At 46.7% G+C, this 21,825-nt stretch overlaps 1 protein-coding gene across 2 annotated transcripts; it reads left to right on the top strand.

The window, feature by feature from the left end:
* Positions 1-10,403: 10,403 nt before the first annotated feature.
* Positions 10,404-16,382, top strand: IFT22 (intraflagellar transport 22). Of its 2 annotated transcripts, XM_032328327.1 has the most exons (5): positions 10,404-10,559; positions 14,342-14,418; positions 14,536-14,625; positions 14,899-15,101; positions 15,796-16,382. In XM_032328327.1, exons 1-5 carry the CDS (start codon positions 10,521-10,523, stop codon positions 15,942-15,944), a joined length of 558 nt encoding a protein of 185 aa, XP_032184218.1. In that variant the 5' UTR covers positions 10,404-10,520; the 3' UTR covers positions 15,945-16,382. The 2 variants fall into 2 exon arrangements, with proteins under 2 accessions (XP_032184218.1, XP_032184219.1); XM_032328328.1 differs by lacking the exons at positions 10,404-10,559; positions 14,342-14,418; positions 14,536-14,625 and adding an exon at positions 14,648-14,801.
* Positions 16,383-21,825: the final 5,443 nt, after the last annotated feature.

Raw genomic sequence — 21,825 nt, 5'->3', positions numbered from 1 at the left:
TTTGAAACATATCCCACATGGATGCTAAGAACCCCCTCAGGTTGTCTGGCCCGTTTTCACATGTTCCTACTTGCAGTTAAATTCTCTTGTTTTCATGGTCTTGGGCAGAAACAGTTTGAGGAATCCCCTTCACCATTTTGAAAGCCTTCAGTTGGGTCAAAAAAGGTCTCTTTTCAAGTAAGAAGCTGGCAGACCTTTCTGGCCTTTCCCAGTAACTGGCTGGTAACAGGAGAGCTGTGGAGTAGATTCTCCATGCCTTGTTCTCCCAAGGGCCTCACATCTGACCGCCCTGTAGCCCTAGATGGTTTCTCCTGCCATCCATGGACTTGATTGAGCCACTTTCTGGCTCCCCGATGGTTCTAATTTATTGTGATCTTAATGCCCTTCTCTGCAATTTTTCATGCGTCTTGAGAAGGCCTGGTCCACAAAACAGTACTAGGGAGGAGTTGGGCCAGGTTTGCCCAGTTATAAAGTAGGCGGTGATGGAGCCCCACCCAGGTGGCCAGAACAGAGCTGAGCTCCTTGGGTGAGTTAGCGCATCTGTCCTCAGGACACTCCTGCAACACAGGTGCTACCCTTATGGCCGTTTTCCAGGCAGGAGAACTGAGGCCCAAGGCAGGTATGTAACTGGTCCAGGATCACCCTTCCAGGAAGTGGTGAGGCTGAGCTCTGAGCTCAGGCTTTCTGGCTGCAGACCCATCACTGCCTCGAACAGCTACCCGCCCCAATGGCAGCCAGGGACAGCAATTTTCCCATCGGAATTGTCATGATGTTTTTCTGACAGCCACTGAACCAACTGGATCAGATCACTCTGTTGTTGTGGATAAAGATGATGCTGTTATCATCAGGTATCAAAGAACGGTGCTGTTGGATTCGTTTGTCCGGTTGGTTGGTCAGTCTGTTGGTTGGTTGTTCTGCTTCAACGAACTCATGTCCGACTCAGAATTAATGCGAAACATCTTCATCTTTATTATCTTGTTTTCTTTCTCCAGTAATCCCATGACAACAGATTACTATTCCTATTTTATGGACTTAGATAAGACTTATGCTGACCCAAAGTCACAGGGCTAACATTTTAGGCAGAGTTCTAGAAAGTCAAAGTTGCTGATGGCTACCGGTCAAGTCTTTAGCTTATAGATTAAGGAACATGACCACCAGCTCCAGATAGCCACCAAGAGATTCAAAGCGAGAAGATGGGGACCAAACCAAGCAGGGCTCCCCGAGAGGCAGCCAATGGGAAAAAAGCCACAGGCAACCTGCCTTCTGCTCTTTATTCCATTGCCTTGTGCTGTCCTGCCTTGCAGGTGCCAGGACATGGAGAAAACCATCTTCCTTTCCTGAACAATCTATGATATTTGATTAGATTCTCGGGAGTAAAGTGCTCTGAAGAGAAGCGATGTAGGAAACACCCTGTGTTTGTGTCTGCGCTAATTTCTGGGAGAGTTCAGAAGAGATTAGGGCCAACGAATGGGTCTGCTCGGGTCTCTGGGCTGCTTTGTGCGAGAAAGGAATTGTTCCCCAAAACACATCTGCTAGAGGGGCTGCGAAAACCACCCAGCTCTGCTCAACACCTGTGTCTTCCTTCAGTCTGGTTGTGTCACAAGGTAAAGGGAACTTCAGCAGTCAGGTCCATCAGGCTGGTGCATGAAATGTTAACATGTACTTAGACATTAAAACGTGCCTTTGGGCAAAAACAATTCTCGAATATTTTAGAACCTTGACTCCAATATGTAAACTGTATTGGGAGGGAAGAAGAAAATTAGATGAACGGATGAAACGTAGGGTCAAACCGGACAATCCAGATGAAAGAAACATTCCAGGGCATTTTGTCCGACAAGTCTCTTGCTCTCCTCCCCGACTACTTTCCTGATGAGGCCAAGTGGTCAAACAGCCCGTGTTGCACACCTGTACGCGCCAGGCACGTTCTATGCAAATTACCAGCTGACGAATAAGAAAAGGAATGAACACATCACGGAAGTTAGTCAGTGTTTTCGACATAAATATCTTACCCCGAGCCATAAGCATTAGTCTGGTATCCTAGCTCTCCCACCTGCGGAAAGGGCTGAGTTTTCCTGCTTTCCACTTCATAATGATTCCTTAGCCAAATATAACCTAGTAGCGGGGGGCTTACCTATATGGTATTAAAACAACAACAATGGGGCTCCTGGGTGGCTCAGTGGGTTAAAGCCTCTGCCTTTGGCTCAGGTCATGATCCCAGGGTCCTGGGATCGAGCCCCGCATCAGGCTCTCTGCTCAGTGCAGAGCCTGCTTCTCTCTCTCTGCCTGCCTCTCTGCCTACTTGTGTTCTATGTCTGTCAAATAAATGAATAAAATCTTTAAAAAAACCAAACAAAACAAAAAACAACAACAAAAAAACAACAACAACAAAATCTTCAATCCACACCAAGGGGTAAAAACGAAGCCTATACAAACAGCTTGAAAATCAGAAGGTACATTTTATATTATGCTAACTAATGTTAAGTGATGGACTTTTTTTTTTTTCTTAACCGTGTGTTTTGGATGTTTTGACATCTAGGGCCTTGCAGGTCCTGGAGAGACTGTCCCTCCCAGGGCTAGCTAATTCTTAGAGACAGGAAACCACCAGCCTACAGAGCTTGCCTTTCATATGCAAACCAGCCAATCCAGGGCCCATCTCCCAGCCACCTCCTTTATTGGACACTCACACTCTGGACCACTATCCTTCTGCCCTAATCACCCCAGGGTTAAGTGCCAGATGCCCTAGAAACAGCCCCTACACCTCGGAGCCTGCTGAAGTCATTCAAACCAGCCAGCCTAATCCTCTTTATCCTGCCTACTCATTCTGTTCCTGCAGAAACCACAAGAAAGTTTCTTGGTTTCCCTCCCTCCCTCTGCCTGTGGCCAACCCTAGTCCTTCCCTGGGTGCCCCCCACCATGGTGAAGGTATAGGGGAAGGAAGGGAAGGTGCACCCTCCTCTGGGGAACAGTAACAACCTCACGAGAGGTCTTTTCTAGGACAGCCCTCTCCTGATCTGTTGGCCTCACCATATGTGAATAATAACAAAGCCTGGGGCGCCTGGGTGGCTCAGTGGGCTAGGCCACTGCCTTCGGCTCAGGTCATGATCTCAGGGTCCTGGGATCGAGTCCCGCATCGGGCTGTCTGCTCGGCAGGGAACCTGCTTCCCTCTCTCTCTCTTTCTCTCTCTCTCTCTCTCTCTGCCTGCCTCTCCATCTCCTTGTGATCTCTCTCTGTCAATAAATAAATAAAATCTTTAAAAAAAAAATAACAAAGCCTGCATTCTAGAAGGGTAGCATTTATTCACAAAGGAAGGCTCTAGAATCATCTTGGTTAAATTCAGATTCAAGCCTGGCCCAAGAAGAGAGAATGCACCCAATCCGATAACTGCATTAGGAAAATAAGTCTTTCCATGAGTGCCTCGTCTGCACGGGCCACATGCCGACCTCAACGGTACACAGGTGAGTCATACTGACCCCCAGATGTTGTCCCTTACAGTGTCACTCACCTGCAGGATCTGATTTGCTCCTGAATGTAAACCCAGTGCAAAAGGTGTATAAACAAAGACCTCCGTAGGCGGGTAAATGCAGTGGAAATTTGCAGTTGTTTCTTGCACATACAGTAGCCTTCATTTTAAGAAAATAGAATATACTATGCAGAATTGGGAGCGAACTGAGTCAAAAAAAAAAAAAAGCAGGAAATGAGCTAAGGGTGGTGGGAGTGAAATAGCTATCAGTAAAGAAGTAACCACAAGAAGACAGGGAGTGTTAGAGGCATTAACTTATTCGTGACATATTAAACATCAAAGTGCTCCTTCTTTATGGGAAAAAAAAAAAGGGAAGACCACAGAGTTTTAGTGCTCAAAAGGCACACTTGGCCTAATGGGAAAACCCTTGTGATCAGGGGCATGGAGAGGATGGGTCCGAACATCACAGGAGTGTTAGGAAGATCTAAGAACCAGATATCAACCACCTACTGCCTATGCCAAGACTTGCCCTAAATTGCTTGTCCATTTCATCCCACTCCATCCCCTTCACTGCCACGTGGGACTGGTTTAAGCCCCACTTCCGTGGGTGGAGAACTAAGGCTCTGCGTTAGTTATCTACTGCTACACATAAGGAATTCCTCCCAAACTTGGCAAATTACAGCAACAATAAACAACTGTTCTCCCCTACTGTTCCTATGGGTCGGGAATATGGTTCTGGCTCAGGCTGTCTTGGGAGGTTGTAGTCAAGATGTTGGCTGGGGCTATGGGTCATCAGAAGGCTTGACTGGGACGGGTCAGCCTGCTTCCAAGATGGCTCACTCACGGGGCTGTCAGTGGACGCCGGTGTGTAGACGGGAGGCAGTTTTTCCCTACGTGGAGTTTTCCACAAGGCTGCTTATGCCCTCAAGACATGGCAGCTGGTTGGCCCCAGTGTGATTGACAAAAGCAAGTGGAAAGCACAAGCTACAAGATCTTTCTTCATATGACCCAGCCTCAGAAGTCACACATCCCTTCACATCTTACTTGTTACACGGGTCAACCCTATTCAGGACAAGAGGGAAACACACAAAAGCTTAGAGACCAGGAGGTGAGGATCCCCAGTAGGGGTGGGGGCCATTTTGGATACTGGCTTGCACTGGACCCAAGAGTATAAGTAATTTTCTTAAGATCACTCGCTAATTTCAAATTCTACCTTACTCCTAAATCAGCATTCTTTCTACCACAAAACTTCTCCAAAGCCCGAGAGTAGGACATCACCTAATGAAGACGGAGAGTCCTGGTGAAGCCAGATCCCTCTTTTGTTGTTTTTACCAAAAGTTTTATCTTCAGTCCCCTGGGAAATATTTTCATGTTAGAACATAGCTCAGGCTTTCTAATGGGAATTGATGGGAAATAATTTTTACTGTATTGATTTTGCCCTAAACCAAACTTGCTGCACCTCATCTTTAGCTAGAGCTTTAAAACAACAACAACAACAATGATAATAATAAGGCACTTAGAGGACTCATCGGTTAAGCATCTGATTCTTGATCTTGGCTTGGGTCTTGATCTCAGGGTCGTGGGTTCGAGCCTTGCATTGGGCTCTGCACTGAGCATAGAGCCTACTTTTTAAAAAAAATTAAAAATATAAAGTAAAAGAAAAGAAAAAGAAGAAGAGGAAGATGAAAGAGGAGGAGGAGGAAGAGGAGGAATGGGGGGGAGGAGAAGAAGAAGGGACGCCCGCCGTAACAGGGAACAGAACAGTCGCAGGTTACAAACCATTTTGCGATCCTGCCTATCTTTGAGAGTTGACCTAAATGCGTTCAGATCTCCGTGCTGTAGGAGGAGGTGATTGAAGGACATTTTTATTCCCTCGAATAACAGGAAATCCACCATTTATTCTGCAGTAATAAAAACTGCATGTGTGAGCATTGCGACCGTGGAAGGTCAACTCAAATTAAAGATTTTACGACTAGCGGTTATATTAAATCTTTTCAACAATTTTTTATAGAGAGGATTTGAAATATGTCAAACGTATTTCTCTGAGTTTTTTCAAGTGAGAGGTTTTATTGCACCAAGTCACGGAATCAGGAGAAAAAATTACACTTAGATCATCCAGGCCTGGCTCTACCAATATCTTATTGCTCCCTTCAGAACCAAAGGCTGGGTATTAAGCCATCTGAGGTCAACTTCTTCTAATTAAAATGAAAGTCATAAAGCAAAGTATTTCAATAATCCACAATAATAATAATCCCAAATTTATACAGTGCATGTATCCAAGAAATGTAAAGCAGCTCACATTTTTTCTTTCTCTCACCTGGAAATAAAAATGAAAGCCCCAAGGCAAATGTAAGGGAACATTTATTAACTTAAATATTTATAGAGAAAATGAACGTGCTTGTGGGTGTACTAGGAGTAAGGGAGGAGGAACTAACATTTATTGAGCACCTACTGGGTACCAAGCTTGGAACTAGGTCCAGTGGACCCAAACACGAATGACACCTTTCTTTTTCTTTTTTTAGGTTTTATTTATTTTACTTTAGAGAGAGAGCAAGAACAAGCAGGAGGAGGGGCAGAAGAAAAGAGAGAGAATCCTCAAGCTGACTTCCCAATGAGCACAGATCCCAGCACGGGGCTCAATCCCAGGACCCCAAGATCATGACCTGAGCCCAAACCAAGAGCTGGACACCTAACCAATGGAGACACCCAGTTGGCTTAATTCACCCACTGTGAATTAAAGTGAGATCATAGGGGCATCTGGGTGGTTCAGTGGGTTAAGCCTCTGCCATCAGCTCAGGTCATGTCTTCAGGGTCCTGGGATCAAGCCCTGCATCGGGTTCTCTGCTCAGCAGGGAGCCTGCTTCCCCCCACTCTCTGCCTGGTGCTCTGCCTACTTGTGATCTCTCTCTCTGTCAAATAAATAAACAAAATCTTAAAAAAAAAATAAAGCGAGATCATATATGGGAAAGGACTTGAAGAGATGAAAAGCACTATACAGGTTTGGTCTTCCCATCTAGACTAGGAACTACTTAGGGGCAGGGACTGAGCAGAGACGTCTCTGGAACCCAGTGCCCACCCAAGTGTGTGGCACCGATTCTTCCAAAGCCCCAGCCAGAGATCTAAGTATATATTTCATGCCCCAAAAAGCAGGGGGCGGGGGAAGGCGAGATTCCCCCCCAATTTTTTTTAAAGATTTTATTTATTTATTTGACAGACAGAGATCACAAGTAGGCAGAGAGGCAGGCAGAGAGAGAGGAGGAAGCAGGCTCCCTGCTGAGCAGAGAGCCCTATGCGGGGCTCGATCCGAGGTCCCCAGGATCATGACCTGAGCCGAAGGCAGAGCCACTGAGCCACCCAGGTGCCCCCCCAATTTTTTTTAGGTGTGAAAGGAATGTTTTTGAGGTTCCTGGGATTTTTGAAACTTTTCATTTTTAACATAAATACAGGAGACTGTGTATAGATTTGGTAGTTATGAGGTGATACTAACCGCCTGGGACCATGTAACAGGGCCAAAAAGTGAAGAAGAGCTCACAGGAGGAAAGATTTCAAAAGGACACAGAAACCAGCCTGAAGGGGTGGGGCTTCCCGCTGGTCAAATCAAGGACTATTTGAGCATCAAATAAATGAGAGTGATAGATTATAACCAAATGAATAATACAGGAAATCAGGAACCAGGAGTATGTGTATATACGATATAGAAATACAGGGGCACCCGAGTGGCTCAGTTGGTTAAGCGTCCAACTCTCGATTTTTGGCTTGGCTCAGGTCGTGATCTCAGGGTTGTGAGATCCAGCCCTGTGTTGGGCTCAGAGCTGGGCGTGAAGCCTGCTTAGGGTTCTCTCTCTCCCTCAGCCTCTCCCTGCTGCCACCCTCAGCTCTCATGCACAAACTCTCTCTCTAAAAAAAAAAAAAAAAAAGAAAAAGAAAAAAGAGAAAAGAGAGAGAGAGAAATACAGGTGCAGTTATAGACACTGAAAAAAGATATAGATAGATTGGGGTGCCTGGGTGGCTCAGTGGGTTAAAGCTTCTGCCTTCAGCTCAGGTTATGATCCCAGGGTCCTGGGATCGAGTCCTGCATCGGGCTCTCTGCTTAGTAGGGGGCCTGCTTCCTCCTCTCTCCCTGCCTGCCTCTTTGCTTACTTGTGATCTCTGTCTGTCAAATAAATAAATAATCTTTTAAAAAAAAGATATACATAATTACATGACCCAGCAATTCTGCTCATTGGTATTTACCCAAGAGATGGGAAAACATGTCCATACAAAACTTTATTTCCGGCAAACAGTTATGATAGCCCCCAAACTATAGATAGACCATCCCACATAACCATCACCAGGTGAACAGATAAACAAAAGATAGTATATTTACACAAGGAATGTGACTCAGCAATAAAAAGGAATAAACTATTGATAGACACAATATGTATAAAAATTAAAAATATTGTCTTGAGTGAAGGAAGCCGGACACAAAAGAGTAAATATTGTGTGATTTTATTTATATGAAATTCCAGAACAGGCAAAACTAACCTCTAGTGACAGAAAGTACAACAAAAGTTTTCCCCAGGGTGAAGGCTGGGAGGGAGCTGACCACAAAGGAATGTGAGGGAACTTTTGGGGTGATGGAAATATTCTGAGTCTTGAGTAAGATGATAGTCTACACGTTTTTTCAAAACTCAAAGAATATTTAAAATAGGTACACTTTAATATATGTTTATGTTTAAATTTAGTTTTTATAACTAAATAACATTGATTTTTTTTTTAAAGGACTCACTACGGCAAAGCCTTTGTTGTTCTGCAGTCTTTCCTTAATTGCAGTCATGATGCCTGGAGGCACAGCAGCTACCTTGTGACTATGAGGTAACAAGCTTGAGGACAAAGTAAATTAAAGCTAAAGACAGCAGAGGAAAAAAGTAGAAAGAAGCTGATGCTTGAGGCCAACTTTGTGTTGCCAAGCCCTCCCTGGACTGTCACCCTCTAGACCTTGTCACTCTAAGAGTTTTGTTCTTTCAGTCAAATTAATCCCCAAGCAAAATACAAAGTCCCCCCCCCATCCAAATTATTTCCACTCCACCTTCATTTTTCATCAACTGAGAATGCATCCCTCCTCCTCCTCCTTCAGAACCCCAAACCAAGAATTTAAGCACATAATCTTCAAAGGTACACTTTGGAAACAGCCGCTATGTGAAGTTAATTATGGCCGGAGGCATCACTGAGCATTCAAATGGGCCAAGTGGAGTTGGGAAGACAGGCGGAACAGCAGCACTGGAGTCTTAAGAGACATGAAAAGAGGGGGCGGAAGAGCCCACAGCAGATGCGGATGGGAATGAGACTGGATAGTTAGGAGGGAACCAGTTTATGAAGGACTTTCAAACATTACATTTGTCCAATGTCACAGGCAACTAGCCCTAGACCTGGTGTTTCCGGCAGTGTTGTTGACTCGTGGACATTAACATTTCCGTCAGCCGTGTCATATTGGGGTTTTTTGGGAGACTTTATTTATTTTTTTGAGAGAGAAAGCAAGAGAGCAAGCATGAGAGAGAGGGTAGGGGCAGAGGGAGAAGGTGAAGCAGATACCCCGCTGAGCAGAGAGCCTGATGCAGGGCTCCATCCCAGGACCCCAAGCCAAAGGCAGCCGCTTAACTGACTGAGCCACCCAGGCACCCCTACAGTTTCTATTACACGTGGCAGATACAATTCCTGGTGCATGCTTCCCATCACCCTTAGAATAAGTCCCCACACTCCTATGTGATCTCTCCGACAGCATACTGCACCACTCTCCTTCATTCATCCTGCGCCAGCCTCACAGACCCTCGGGGCTGTTCTCGGTACCTGCCAAGTTTATTTCTGCCTCAGTGCCTTTACCCTTGCTGTTCAGGTATGCTCTTCCTCTAGATCTTTCACAGTTTGCTTGAGCCCTCTCTTCGCTCAGCTTTGTGCTTTACTGTCACCTCTGTCCCAAGGTCTTGCCTTGACTACTCCACCCAAAATGGGTTTCCTCACACTCCTTAACTCTCTAGTAATTTATCTTTATTCAAAGCACTCACTACTAACGAAAATGGTCCCTGCCCGAGGGTATGTCATTTATTTTCTTGCTTATTTCATGTCCACCGGCTCCCGAGAATGAAAGCTTCCAGAAGTACAGGCACATCCCAGCACCTGGACGAGTGTCTGGTATGGAGTAGGCATTTGGAGGACACTGATTTAATCCATCAGTCTATTCATGACATCCTGAAATGGAGGTAGAATCCCCCTCACACTTCGCTCATCAGCTCTTTGCAATGCAAAGACTATGTAACTAAAAGTTACAGACGCGGTGTTGGGTTTATTTTGGTATTTGTGTCATACCAACCCTCTCTGGGGCCAGCAAATTTTGTCTGGACACGTCATTTCATGGCCTCTCCAAATTCTGGACCGGCTCGGCAATTGAAGGCAGAACGAATCATGAGTGAATTTTGCTCGAGCGAAGCGTCCAGACATCCCCACTGACACTAACCTAGGCCGGGCTTTGTCCTTTTGTTTTCTCCCCACATCTCCCAAAGGACGACCCGTGGTGAACCCATTCAGAGACCGGAGATCAGAGACGTTCGATCTGTCTCTGACCTTTTCTAGATTGGGCCGGGGCCGTGATAAACGCGACCGCCATGTAGACAGTGCCGTGCCGGAGTGACGATGGCCTCCCAAGGCCAGCTCCCAACCCCAGCTCACCAGCATCATGGCCCGTCTGAGCTGGGGTTACAGGGAGGAGCACACATCAGGGGGCTGCAGTCTGTCCCCTGCCTACAAAGAAAGGGAGGCGGGTGAGCTCTGCGGCTCTCCGGGCTCAGAAGCGAGTTTGGATCCGGGTGCTTTGCTCCCCTGCCACCCTTCCTCTAGCCTGGCACGGCCGCTCCCAGCCCCGAAGCGCAAGCGCGTTCCCGGCCGCGCGCCGCGGCCCCGCCCACTCCCGTCGGCCCCCGCGGGTCGCTCCCGTCGCCGTGGAAACCGAGACAGCCAGTCGGCGCGGCGGCTTCCGGTCATCCCGGGGGCTGGGGGCTCTGACGGGCCTGAGGGCGGCAGACCGCGATGCTGAAGGCCAAGATCCTCTTCGTCGGGCCCTGCGAGGTGAGGCCCGGCCGGCGGGGGCAGCGGGCGGGGGCCCGGGGCGACGCGGGACTGTGCCTTGCGCCGGGAGCCCCCCCCAGGAGGCGGGAGTCCTGTCCCACCGCGCCCACCCCGTGGGCGACGCTGGCCGCCGCGTGAACTCGGCGCCCGACCCCCAGACCTCGACTCCGTTACCCTAAGTCCTGAAAGTAGTGAGTCGCCTTTTGGAACCAGAGTCTAGGTCCCGCGAGTCTCCTTTGCCCCTTGGGTTGGCCCTAAGGAACATGTCTGTGGGACAAGAAAAGGAGAGGAAATATGCGTGGTGTTTGAACAGTTCGCTCGCAGTGCGCGTGGTGGTGGTGGTGGTGGTGGTGAAACTACACGTGGAGGGACGCCTGGGTGGCTCAGTTGGTTGGACGACTGCCTTCGGCTCAGGTCATGATCCCGGAGTCTGCGGATCGAGTCCCGCATCCGGCTCCCAGCTCCACGGGGAGTCTGCTTCTCTCTCTGACCTTCTCCTCTCTCGTGCTCTCTCTCACTGTCTCTCAAATAAATAAATAAAATCTTAAGAAAGAAAGAAAGAGAGAGAGAAAGAGAGAAAGAAACTACACGTGGACCTCACACCGTACATAGGAATAAGATTCCCATGGACTAAAACTTAATGTCAAATAACCACTGTTGAAATAGTGAATATTCTGCGTCATAAGCTCGCATCCGAGTGGCCTGGAGGGCTTGTTTAAAAACACGCCATGCAGGGCGCCTGGGTGGCTCCGTGGGTTAAGCCTCTGCCTTCAGCTCAGGTCATGATCCCAGGGTCCTGGGATGGAGCCCGCCATCGGGCTCTCTGCTCAGCAGGGAGCCTGCTTTCCCCCCTCTCTCTCTCTGCCTGCCTCTCTGCCTACTTGTGATCTGTCAAATAAATCAATAAAATATTTTTTAAAATAAATAAAACAATGAGACGGCACTTACTTGCCCATCAGAGTGGATGAAAAAAGGTGAGAACTCTGATAACCAGGAAACATGAGGATGCTTGTAGGGAAATGAGTACTTTAGGCTTCTGCTGATTGCTAACAGCTTTACGGGCAATCCAGTTATCCAATGTTAAGACATGCGTAGCTTTCAGGGCCGCACTCAACGTTTCTCAAAACCTACAGCAGCTGGACCTTACCTAGGTTCCCCAGAGGGGATACTGAACGATACTGAACAGCTGGAAACACCCTAGGTGCCCACCAATAAGAGAACATCTCAAAAAACTAAGGGACATTCTTCCGGGGGAAGACCCCAGCAGTTACCCAAAAGGAGGCACGTCTGTGTGGAGTGACATGGAGAACTTGCCGAGACATAAACTAGTGAATGAAGTAGACAAGTAATAACAATATGCATAGAATTGTGAGAAGTAAACAAAGCATAAATATCTTCTTTTTTCTTTTTTAATGGAAATTCACAAACATATAAGGGGAGAAAAAAACAAGGAACTCCTAGTACTCATCACCCAGCTTCAATAGCGAAGTGTATTTCCGCATGCACATATCCCCCTCTACCTCAATACTGTGTATGTAGATTGGCCAAACTTTTTTTTTTATTTTAAGATTTTATTTATTTATTTGACAGCGAGAGATCACAAGTAGGCGCAGAGGCAGGCAGAGAGAGAGGGGGAAGCAGGATCCCTGCTGAGCAGAGAGCCCGAGGTGGGGCTCCATCCCAGCACCCTGAGATCATGATCTGAGCCAAAGGCAGAGGCTTAACCCACTGAGCCAGCCAGGCGCCCCATGGCCAACCTTTCTATTCCTTTAACATGCTGGGCCTATTCCTGGCCTGGTGCCATTCAACCAGTTTTTCCCTCCCCCTGGAAGGCTGGGTTGACTCCTTGTCATTCAGTCTCAGTGGAAACTTCACCCTTTCACCCTTCCCTGACCACCCAATTCAAAGTCCCTGTGGCATTATCCGCTTGATTTTTAGCCTCGTGTTTAATACGACTGTATCTTGTGTTCAGCAGCTCCGGGCAAGGTAGATACCCGATGTGCCTCACAGTTTCTTCATTTTCCCAGAAGAACCCTCCCCCTCAATCAATTGGTTTTGACCAATATGCATACATAAACTTTAAGGGCATTGATGGCAATATATAAATACACTTCTATAATGTCTTATGTATCCGTGTAGCTATGTACACATTTAAAGGTGCATTAAAGACATATATTAATTTGGATTTGCTTTATTCCTTACTTGTATTTCATGACACAGCTTTAAAATGCTGGCTCCTACCAGCACCTTTGACATCCGAGTTGATTTTAGGACCGAAGCTGCTTTTAAGCCACATGATGGGCACCTGGCTGGCTCAGTCGGAAGAGTGTGCGACTCTTGATCTCAGAGTCATAAGTTTGAGCCCTACATTGGGTGTAGAGATGACTTAAATAAATAAAACTAAAAAAAAAAAAAAAAAAGACAAAGACATGACAAAGCACACCATCTGAGTTGTTTAGAATATGAGCATTTTTTGAATCTGTGTATGACCCCATTTCTACAACTGTATTCCAGCCCCAAGAACCATTCCCATGACATCAGGTCCTTTGTTTTATTCGTTTATCCTATAGTTAAATATGCATGGTCTCCACAAACATAACCACTCAACTGTGTTTTGTTTTGTTTTAAGAAAGAAGAAAGAGTTTAAGATTTATTTATTTTTGGGGGGAGAGGGGCAGGAAGAGAAGGAGAAGCAGACTTCCCAGTGAGCAGAGAGCCCGATGCAGGGCTCGATCCCAGGACCCTGAGATCATGATCTGAGCCGAAGGCAGAGGCTTAACCCACTGAGCCACCCAGGCGCCCCTCAACTGTGTTACTTTGAAGTGACATTTAGTTTGTGAGACCTCACACTCAGGAAGAATTACTAAAGCAAGATTAAGGCCCTCCCCCTCTTTTTTCTGATTCTGTCGAGTGACCTCTGCAAGCCTCCAAAGCTGTCATCGATTGAAATGATTCTAGTCAAGCAGTTGTTCAAAAAAAGCGACTTGCGAGAGCAGGGCATAATTTCAGAGATTTTTAAGGACTTGAGTGTAAGAGATTCCCTTTCATCTGAGGAATAATTTGCAGGGGGGAAAAAAAAAACGCCTCATCTTACATCCAAGCACATGCAATATCCCCTAAATGAGTGATACAAATGTACAGAAAAATCTCTGAAAACAGATCATAGTTACCCACTTTGGGGAGGGAATGGAATGGATGGACAGATGGCTACTTTGGGCGGAAGGACCAGGAGGGCTGTCTTGTTAATAGGACTGCGTATGACTTGTATTATCTAGAAGGAGAAAGAGCCCTGTATGAGAGTGTGGCCCGGCCAGCCACTGTGGGACCCAGCTCTAACCTTGAACTTCTGTGTGACCTTGAGGAGCTCCCTTTCCGGACCTCAGTGAGCTTCGTATCTGTGACAGACTGGTTTCTTGGTGTGGAGAGGAGCATGACAAGAGAGAGACTCACACTAACGATTTTTTCTGTTCTCAGATAAGTTAACTGAGAGCCAGCTAGGGAAATCAGTGTGGGTAAGAAGGTTACCCAACATAATAAGAAGGTTACCCAGAGGCAGAGCCAGCATTAGAACCCCACGCATGCTGGGTCCCAGACCAGCCTGCGCTCACCACATACAGTAAGGCAGCAAGGCCGCCCAACCAGAGAGAACCCTCTGCCTTGGCGCTCTCGCATGACCGTGGCCTACACGCCATCACGCCCGGCTCCGAGCCAGGTATCGGAGGGCGCGTTTATGGTTTACTTTTCTGCTCTTCAGCAGAAACCTTTCATTATCTTTTCCACAGAGTGGAAAAACCGTTTTGGCCAACTTCCTGACAGAATCTTCTGACATCACTGAATACAACCCAACCCAAGGCGTGAGGTGAGCCCCGACAAATCTGTTTCCCGGAGAGGCCCACCGCCCCCCTTTTGTTGCCAGTGGCATTCCCCAAGTATACTCTATCCAAAATGGAGATGCAACTGTTGTTTTTATTTCTAGGATCCTGGAATTTGAGAACCCACACGTGGCCAGCAACGCCAAAGGCACGGGGTGTGAATTTGAGCTGTGGGATTGTGGCGGTGATCCAAAGTACGTTTCCTTTAAAAGGGGTTGGCTTCGTCAAATGATTCAAGACTCAGCTGCCCGCCAAGCACCTTGGACTCTGGCCCAGCACACTTCCTAGCATGTATTAGGGGCATGATCAATTATTTGGTGACATGCACGGCTCTTGAAACCTGAACGATTGGGTTATGACACCATGACAGGTCATCCATCAGTTAACCCTAAGACATTATTTTTAAAGGCCTCAGCTAGAAACCGGAGCCACCTGCCGTTCACCGTGCCTCCTCCTCTGCCTTGCAGGTTCGAGTCCTGCTGGCCGGCCCTGATGAAGGACTCACACGGGGTGGTGATCGTCTTCAACGCCGACCTCCCCAGCCACCTGAAGGAAATCGAGATGTGGTATTCCTGCTTCGTCCAGCAGCAGCTCCTCCAAGACACCCAGTGTCTGTTGATCGCGCACCACAAACCAGGCTCCGGAAGCGATAAAGGAAGCCCGTCTCTGTGTGAGGACACTGCCCTTTCTCCTTTCTGCTCTTGTCTTGAGTGCTCTGGGCAATTGTATGTTGTCCCCGTGTCTTTGAACCCAGCGGCTCTGTGCAATTATTGAGCGCCACCTGTGTCCTTGTTCTTTGTTCTTCCGACCGCGTAAATTGGAATCTCCAGGTTGGAAGGTCTGTCCTAGTAGCCAGGCCAGGCCAGAGATACTTTAAAAGCAGGGAGACACCAAGAAGGAAAAAAAAAATCTGGTTTTAGCCGCTCATCAGTACAATGAGGGACATTCTTTCCTGACTGGTCTTGTCTCAGGAAGAACTCCCAGTTAGCATGTGACACACACCACGACAGAGTGACAAAGTGCTCCTGGAAGGCCAGTCACAATACTCCGAAATCTCTTCCTTTCTGGTGTAAGAAGAGGACGGGGAAGTGGCTTGTAGTGTTGTTATCCCATCACCAGGTGGCAGTGTTGTAGCACTCTTTATTGGGCACCTACTGTATGCCGAACAGGATGCTGAGCTTAGCCGCCCTGGCCCCTGGTGAAACATTTCTTATTCTGTTAAATCATGGCGGGCAAGACACAACTTTATGTTTGGCCTCTAGAAAGTTAAGCAAATTGGCTTCAATAAGACTCAGCCCACTGGGAGCCAGAAAGGGGCCCTCCTTAAAGGTTCAAGCCTAATTACATTTATTTTCCTTTTAAAGCGCCCCCCTTGAACAAGCTGAAGCTGGTGCACTCGAATCTGGAGGATGAACCTGAAGAGATCAGGTCGGAGTTCCTAAAGTACTTAAAAAGCATCGTCAACTCAGTGTCTGAAAGCAGAGACCGGGAGGAGATGTCAATTATCACCTAAGCACCCTTTATCTGAACTCTTCCGCGTGGCACGTAAGGTCAGCTTGCTCCCCAGAGCAGCTCTGGAATCTGACCCAGCTACTGATGTGTCCTTCTCCATGTGGCTGTGGAAGACCTTTCCCTTATCTGCTCTCAGGGTCCGCTGAGCCACGAGTGGACTCACACCATTCACTCCCTGCCCTTGGTAGTGCCATTCTGATTCCTTTGCCCCAAACCTCTCCAAGAGTTGGAAAACTGAGTTGTTTTTCTTTCCTCTTCATATACGTCAGGTGATAAAAATTGTGGAATTGTAACCATCAGAACCAAATGATAGGCAGTAGTTTAATTCCTGTGTATTGGTTTGAAGGTGATTTTCACTGCTTAGTTCACTCAGCAAAGACTGACGTGTCATGCTGCACTGTTGTGCTGTTGACAATAAACAGCAGGAGCAAAACACATAGAAATCCTTACCTTCGTGGGGCTGCCATTCTGTTCCTCTAAATTACAGGGAGGTAGGGTGCAACACTCAGGTCCTACACCTGCCATATGGGGGAAGATGATAGATTCTTCCCTTTTGTGTAAATTGGCCCAAAATCTCATGTTCTGCTCCTCCTAGATAAAGAGGGGACCTAGACCACATTTGATGCCAAATGAGGGTACAATTGATCCTCCTTCATGAGTTCTGCTTTGCAAATTTGCCTGCTAGCTCAAACTAATCTGTAACCCCCAGATCAATACAGCGCTTTCCGTTATTCAGAGCGGCCCAAAATTGGGATCATCAGTCATGCATGTTTCCAGCTGAGGCTGAAACACTCTGCTTTCTTGTTTCAGCTCTCATACTATAAGCAAGTGTCCTTGTCACAGCCTATTGGGTGCCACATTTTCACATTTCTGTGCTTTTCATTGAGTGGTTTCGCTGTTTAAAATGACCCCCAAAGGTGGCACGGAAGGGTTGGCTAATGTTGCAAAGTGCAAGAAAGTTGTGATGTGTCTTATCTAAACCAGTGCTTTCCATAAGCCTCATTCCAGCCTGAGTTCTTTGCTGTTGGCTGCGAGTTCAATGTCAATGAAATCAACAATGTAATAAGATGTCTTTAAACAGAAGCATCCATAAAACAAAGTTACATATTGATGGTAGATGAAATGTGATCAGAGGCGCACAGGCACGGGACCCTGCATTTCCCCAGAAGCAGGGGTCTGGCATCCCTCATCCAGTGCATGGGGCAAATTTACAGAATATAAGGACCATGAATAGTGAGACTCAACTTGTTTTTCTATCTCTTACAATTTGAAAGTTTCCATGTTAGTTCAGTCTCTAGGATAAATATTTTATCAATTCAAGGTTGCAGTCTACTTCTGCACCCTTTTCCCCAAGGTGTCAGGGTGTCTGGACAGGGTTTTGCTACTGTTGGGGCAGCTGTACCAAGGGCAGGTCCTCTGGTTCCCTTCCTGACCTTTGTCAGGATGTCGCTGACCACCCTACAGGCCATGTCGTGTCAAGGCCAGGGCTGGTACGGCCAATAGCATGGGTTTTCCTCACGGAACTAGGAGTCCCAGGCTGACTCTGTCACATCCTGGCTGGGCCTGGCCCTGCACATCTCTGAGAACCGGCTGTGCCCTCCATACATCCCACATCTCCGTGGGTCTCTGTGGCAGGATCACTGCACTCCTTGCCACAGCTGGCCTGTCTGGCGCATCCTCAACTCTCAGCTTCCTGGGAGAAAAACAGGATTTTCAGGGGAATCGAGAATATAGCAGGTGAATATTCTCAAATATTATCCAATTACAGTAGTAAGAGATGCAGCATTCTCATTATAAACCTGCAAGGAGGTTTACTTGATCACTTAGGATAACTTTTTAATTTAACAATCCTGTTACGCTTTTTAAACTTGGTGTAAACTATGCATAATATAAAATTTGCCATTATAACCAACCATTTATAAGAGTACAGTTCTGTGGCATTCCATGCATTTGTGGTGTTGTGCACCCATTACCATTTTCTATCTCCAGAACATTTTTATCATCCCAAACTGAAATGCTGTACCCTTTAAACACTAACTCCCTATACCCCCCTCCCCCAGACTCCTGGCACCCACCATTCCACTTTTTGTCTCTCTGAATTTGACTGTTCTAGGGACTTCATAAAAGTAGAATCATACAGTATTTTAATTTTTGTGACTGGTGTATTTCACTGAGTAGAATGTCCACAAGTTTCATCTGTGTTGTAGCAGGTGTCAGAATGCCCTTCCTTTTTACGGCTGTATAATATTCCATTGTATGGACAGAGTGCATCTTGTTTATCCATTCATCTGTTGGTGATTGTAAATAATTTACTAGAACATTAGTATACCATTGACTGAGGATGTCTTTTTTCCAAAGATTTCATTTTTAAGTAATCACCACACCTAACGTGGGGCTCGAACTCACAACTCTGAGATCAAGAATCACACCCTCCACCAACTGAGCCAGCAAGACACCCCCACCTAGAATATTTTTGAAGAAGATTGAAGCATTGAACTTCTCCAAGATTTTATTTTTATTTATTTAAATATCCTTGATATCTGGGCATCATTATCAGCTTAGAAGGTAGAATATACATTACATCTTCTAAAAAGTTTTTTATGGTCTCAGGGGAACTTTCCTTCAGGTAATACATGTTTTTAAAAAAATGTTATATCATCCCAACACCCAATATGTAAAAACCATCAAAAGTGTTAATGCTCAGAATAAGCAAAGATGGTGAGTTTATAGCTTGTCGTACAAGTGAGTTTGCTTTAATCTTGGGAATTTTGTTCATAATTTTTATATTTGGATTCCTTTTTTTTTTTTTTTAAGCTCTAGGCCCAACATGGGGCTTGAACTCATGACCCTGAGATCAAGGGCTGCATACTCTACTGACTGAGCCCGCCAGGCGCCCCTGTTTTTGGAAATTTTTTTTTTAACCTAGCCAATCTGAAAACATAGTACGTAGGTCTTTCCCAATGCGAGTGAGAGAAAAGTGGAGACGCTTAAGAGAGTTGAATCAGTGGTGTGGGTGCTCTTCACTTCGACAACAAGGAGGCGGAAATGGAGCTGTGTGGCAGCCAACTGCCTGGTTACCTGCAAGCACATTTTAAGTCCAAGTTAATTTCCTTCTGACCTGCTCTCGATGGGAACATGTGTAAGGAACACAGGATAGCCTCAAGGCCAAGCACAGTAAATCATCTTTACGCAATAGTGGCAGTAATAATAACTGGTCTGCAGAATATGGCTCCAGAACAAAAAGCAATTATTTTTATCTGATTGTTGATGAGAAGCCAAGAGTTCAACAGAAAAATTAACCCCAGGAGCGTGCATTTACGGGGGGGGGGGGGGGGCAGAATGCCACCCATGTAAGTCCTCACATAGAGAGAAAGAGTTGCATTTGATTTAGCCACATGTGCCCAAGTTCTAAGGGGACAGTCCATGAAGAAGTCCGTCTTCCCCATCCCAGAAACCTGTTCCCTCTCAAGAAGCCACTTACCAGGGTGCCTGGGTGGCTCAGTGGGTTAAGTGTCTGACTCTTGATATCAGCCCAGGTCTTGATCTCAGGGCTGTGAGTTCAAGCCCTGTGGCTGGGCTCCACACTAAGCATGGAGCCTACTTTTAAAAACAAAAAACAAAAAACAAAACAAAAAAACACTTACCTTCCATTTACTACTAGACACAGTCTGTGCACATACAAATGTGTTTTGTGAAAGGAAATGATAGCAGACTCTTCACATTTTCCTACAACTTGCTTTTTTCAATTTTCTTATCTTAGGATTATGTACAGATATATACAGAGCTGCTTTATTCTTATTTGTAGCTACAAAATAGTCCACCTAACCGTTTATGTCACAATTTTATACTAGATCATTTTAATAACCCTTTATGTTGAAATAGTACCTTTTTACTGATGGACATTTTTAACAATACTGAAATACATGATTTGGGTCATAACTATGCTTGAGTGTGAAATTTTAGGAAGGTGGTTTCAACCATCAGCCCTTACGAGGGAAAGGAAAGGTTGCTGGTCTTGGCATCCTAGGTCTGATTTCTCATTTCTTATTTATTTATTTATTTATTTAGACAGAGAGAGAGATCACAAGGAGGCAGAGAGGCAGGCAGAGAGAGAGGAGGAAGCAGGCTCCCCGTTGAGCAAGGAGCCCAATGTGGGGCTCGATCCCAGAGCCCTGGGATCATTACCCGAGCTGAAGGCAGAGACTTGAACCCACGGAGCCACCCAGGCTCCCCTGATTTATCATTTCATAGTATTTTCTTACTGCACAGCGGGATTTTTGCCACGCGTATGCTAGCATATGGGGAGATACTTTCCTTGTATCACAGATGGGACAATGCGTGTGAGAGCCACAGAAGCATGGAGGAGCCTGGTCACAGGGGAAACTCAGGAGTTCAGCATGACTCCAGTGACTGTGTGTGCAGCACGGATTTGGGACTGGTTGGGATGGCAGGGGGTGGGGTGATGGGCGGGGAGAGGCAGTGGGAGCGGGTGTCTGAGTGGTGAGAGATTTAGGGGTTGGGGGAGAGAAGATGAGCAGTCAGATGGTGAAGGGCTTCTCAGACCAGGCCAAGGAGTTAGGGTCTGAGGTGCCCCTGCAGGATCATCCCTCCAGATGAATGCAGATAGCTCTCCACTTGAGAAATAAACCCTAGTGGCAGTGTGAGACCTGGATGGAAGGACACGTGTCAAGGTGACTGCTGTCATTCCTTGGTTTGTGGCCGATCGCCCCAGTCTTTTTTTTTTTTTTTAAGATTTTATTTATTGGGGCGCCTGGGTGGCTCAGTTGGTTGAGCGACTGCCTTCGGCTCGGGTCATGATCCTGGAGTCCCGGGATCGAGTCCCACATCGGGCTCCCAGCTCCACGGGGAGTCTGCTTCTCCCTCTGACCTTCTCCGCACTCATGCTCTCTCTCACTGTCTCTCTCAAATAAATAAATAAAATCTTTTTTTAAAAAAAGATTTTATTTATTTATTTGACAGACAGAAATCACAAGCAGGCAGAGAGAGAGGAGGAAGCAGGCTCCCTGCTGAGCAGAGAGCCCGATGCGGGGCTCGATCCCAGGATCCCGGGATCATGACCTGAGCTGAAGGCAGAGGCTTTACCCACTGAGCCACCCAGGTGCCCCTGCCCCAGTCTTTAAGGCCAGCATCCTTAAATCTTTCTCTGTTCCATCTTCACATTGTTTATCTGACTCAAACCTCCCTCTGACACTCGGCTATAAGGACACTTATAATTGCTGGACAATCTCCCCATCTAAAGGTACTTAACTTAATCACATCTGCAAAGACCCTTTTTTCCAACCAACGAAACAACACACTTTCCAGGGATTTGGGTCCTGAGATCTTTGGGGGCCGTCATTCAGCCTTAGTGCACCTAAGGGACTAATGGAAGAGAAGCAGGCTCAGGGGGAGGGGGAATATGGGGAGATGACAAATGACTCGTCCAAGGCGACCCATCAAGTGAGGACAGGGACCAAACTGGCCCCCAGGCCCCTGTTCTTTCCCCTGTCCTGTGGTAACTGGGCAGGCAGATGAGTCAGAGTAGTACTGAACTTGCAAGGAAAACCATGAGTTAGTCATTTAACATCACAACTCGAACGTCCACACCTCCTGATTGTTCAGGGAAGCTCCTGGAGATCATTACACTTTTCATGGAACATCAGAAGACCCCCACTGCAAGATAACTAAATTATTAGAACAAGAGCAGAGGTTTGCTGATAACTGAAAACCTATAAGAGTTTTTTAAAATACCGATTAAGGGGTCTCCTGGGTGGCTCAGTGGGTTAAGCCTCTGCCTTCGGCTCAGGTCATGATCTCGGGTCCTGGGATGGAGCCCCGCTTCCTCCCTGCCCCCAACCCCTGCCTGCCCTTCTGCTTACTTG

Source organism: Mustela erminea, chromosome 20 (assembly GCF_009829155.1).
Source record: "Mustela erminea isolate mMusErm1 chromosome 20, mMusErm1.Pri, whole genome shotgun sequence".
NCBI classification, from domain to species: domain Eukaryota; kingdom Metazoa; phylum Chordata; class Mammalia; order Carnivora; family Mustelidae; genus Mustela; species Mustela erminea.
This window is presented reverse-complemented; position numbering and strand designations above follow the sequence as displayed.

Coding starts and splice junctions, on each gene's coding strand:
- IFT22 (XM_032328327.1), top strand. CDS start 10,521: ATGCTGAAGGCCAAGATCCTCTTCGTCGGGCCCTGCGAG. Junction 10,560..14,341: donor TCTTCGTCGGGCCCTGCGAG/GTGAGGCCCGGC, acceptor TCTTTTCCACAG/AGTGGAAAAACCGTTTTGGC. Junction 14,626..14,898: donor GATTGTGGCGGTGATCCAAA/GTACGTTTCCTT, acceptor TCTGCCTTGCAG/GTTCGAGTCCTGCTGGCCGG.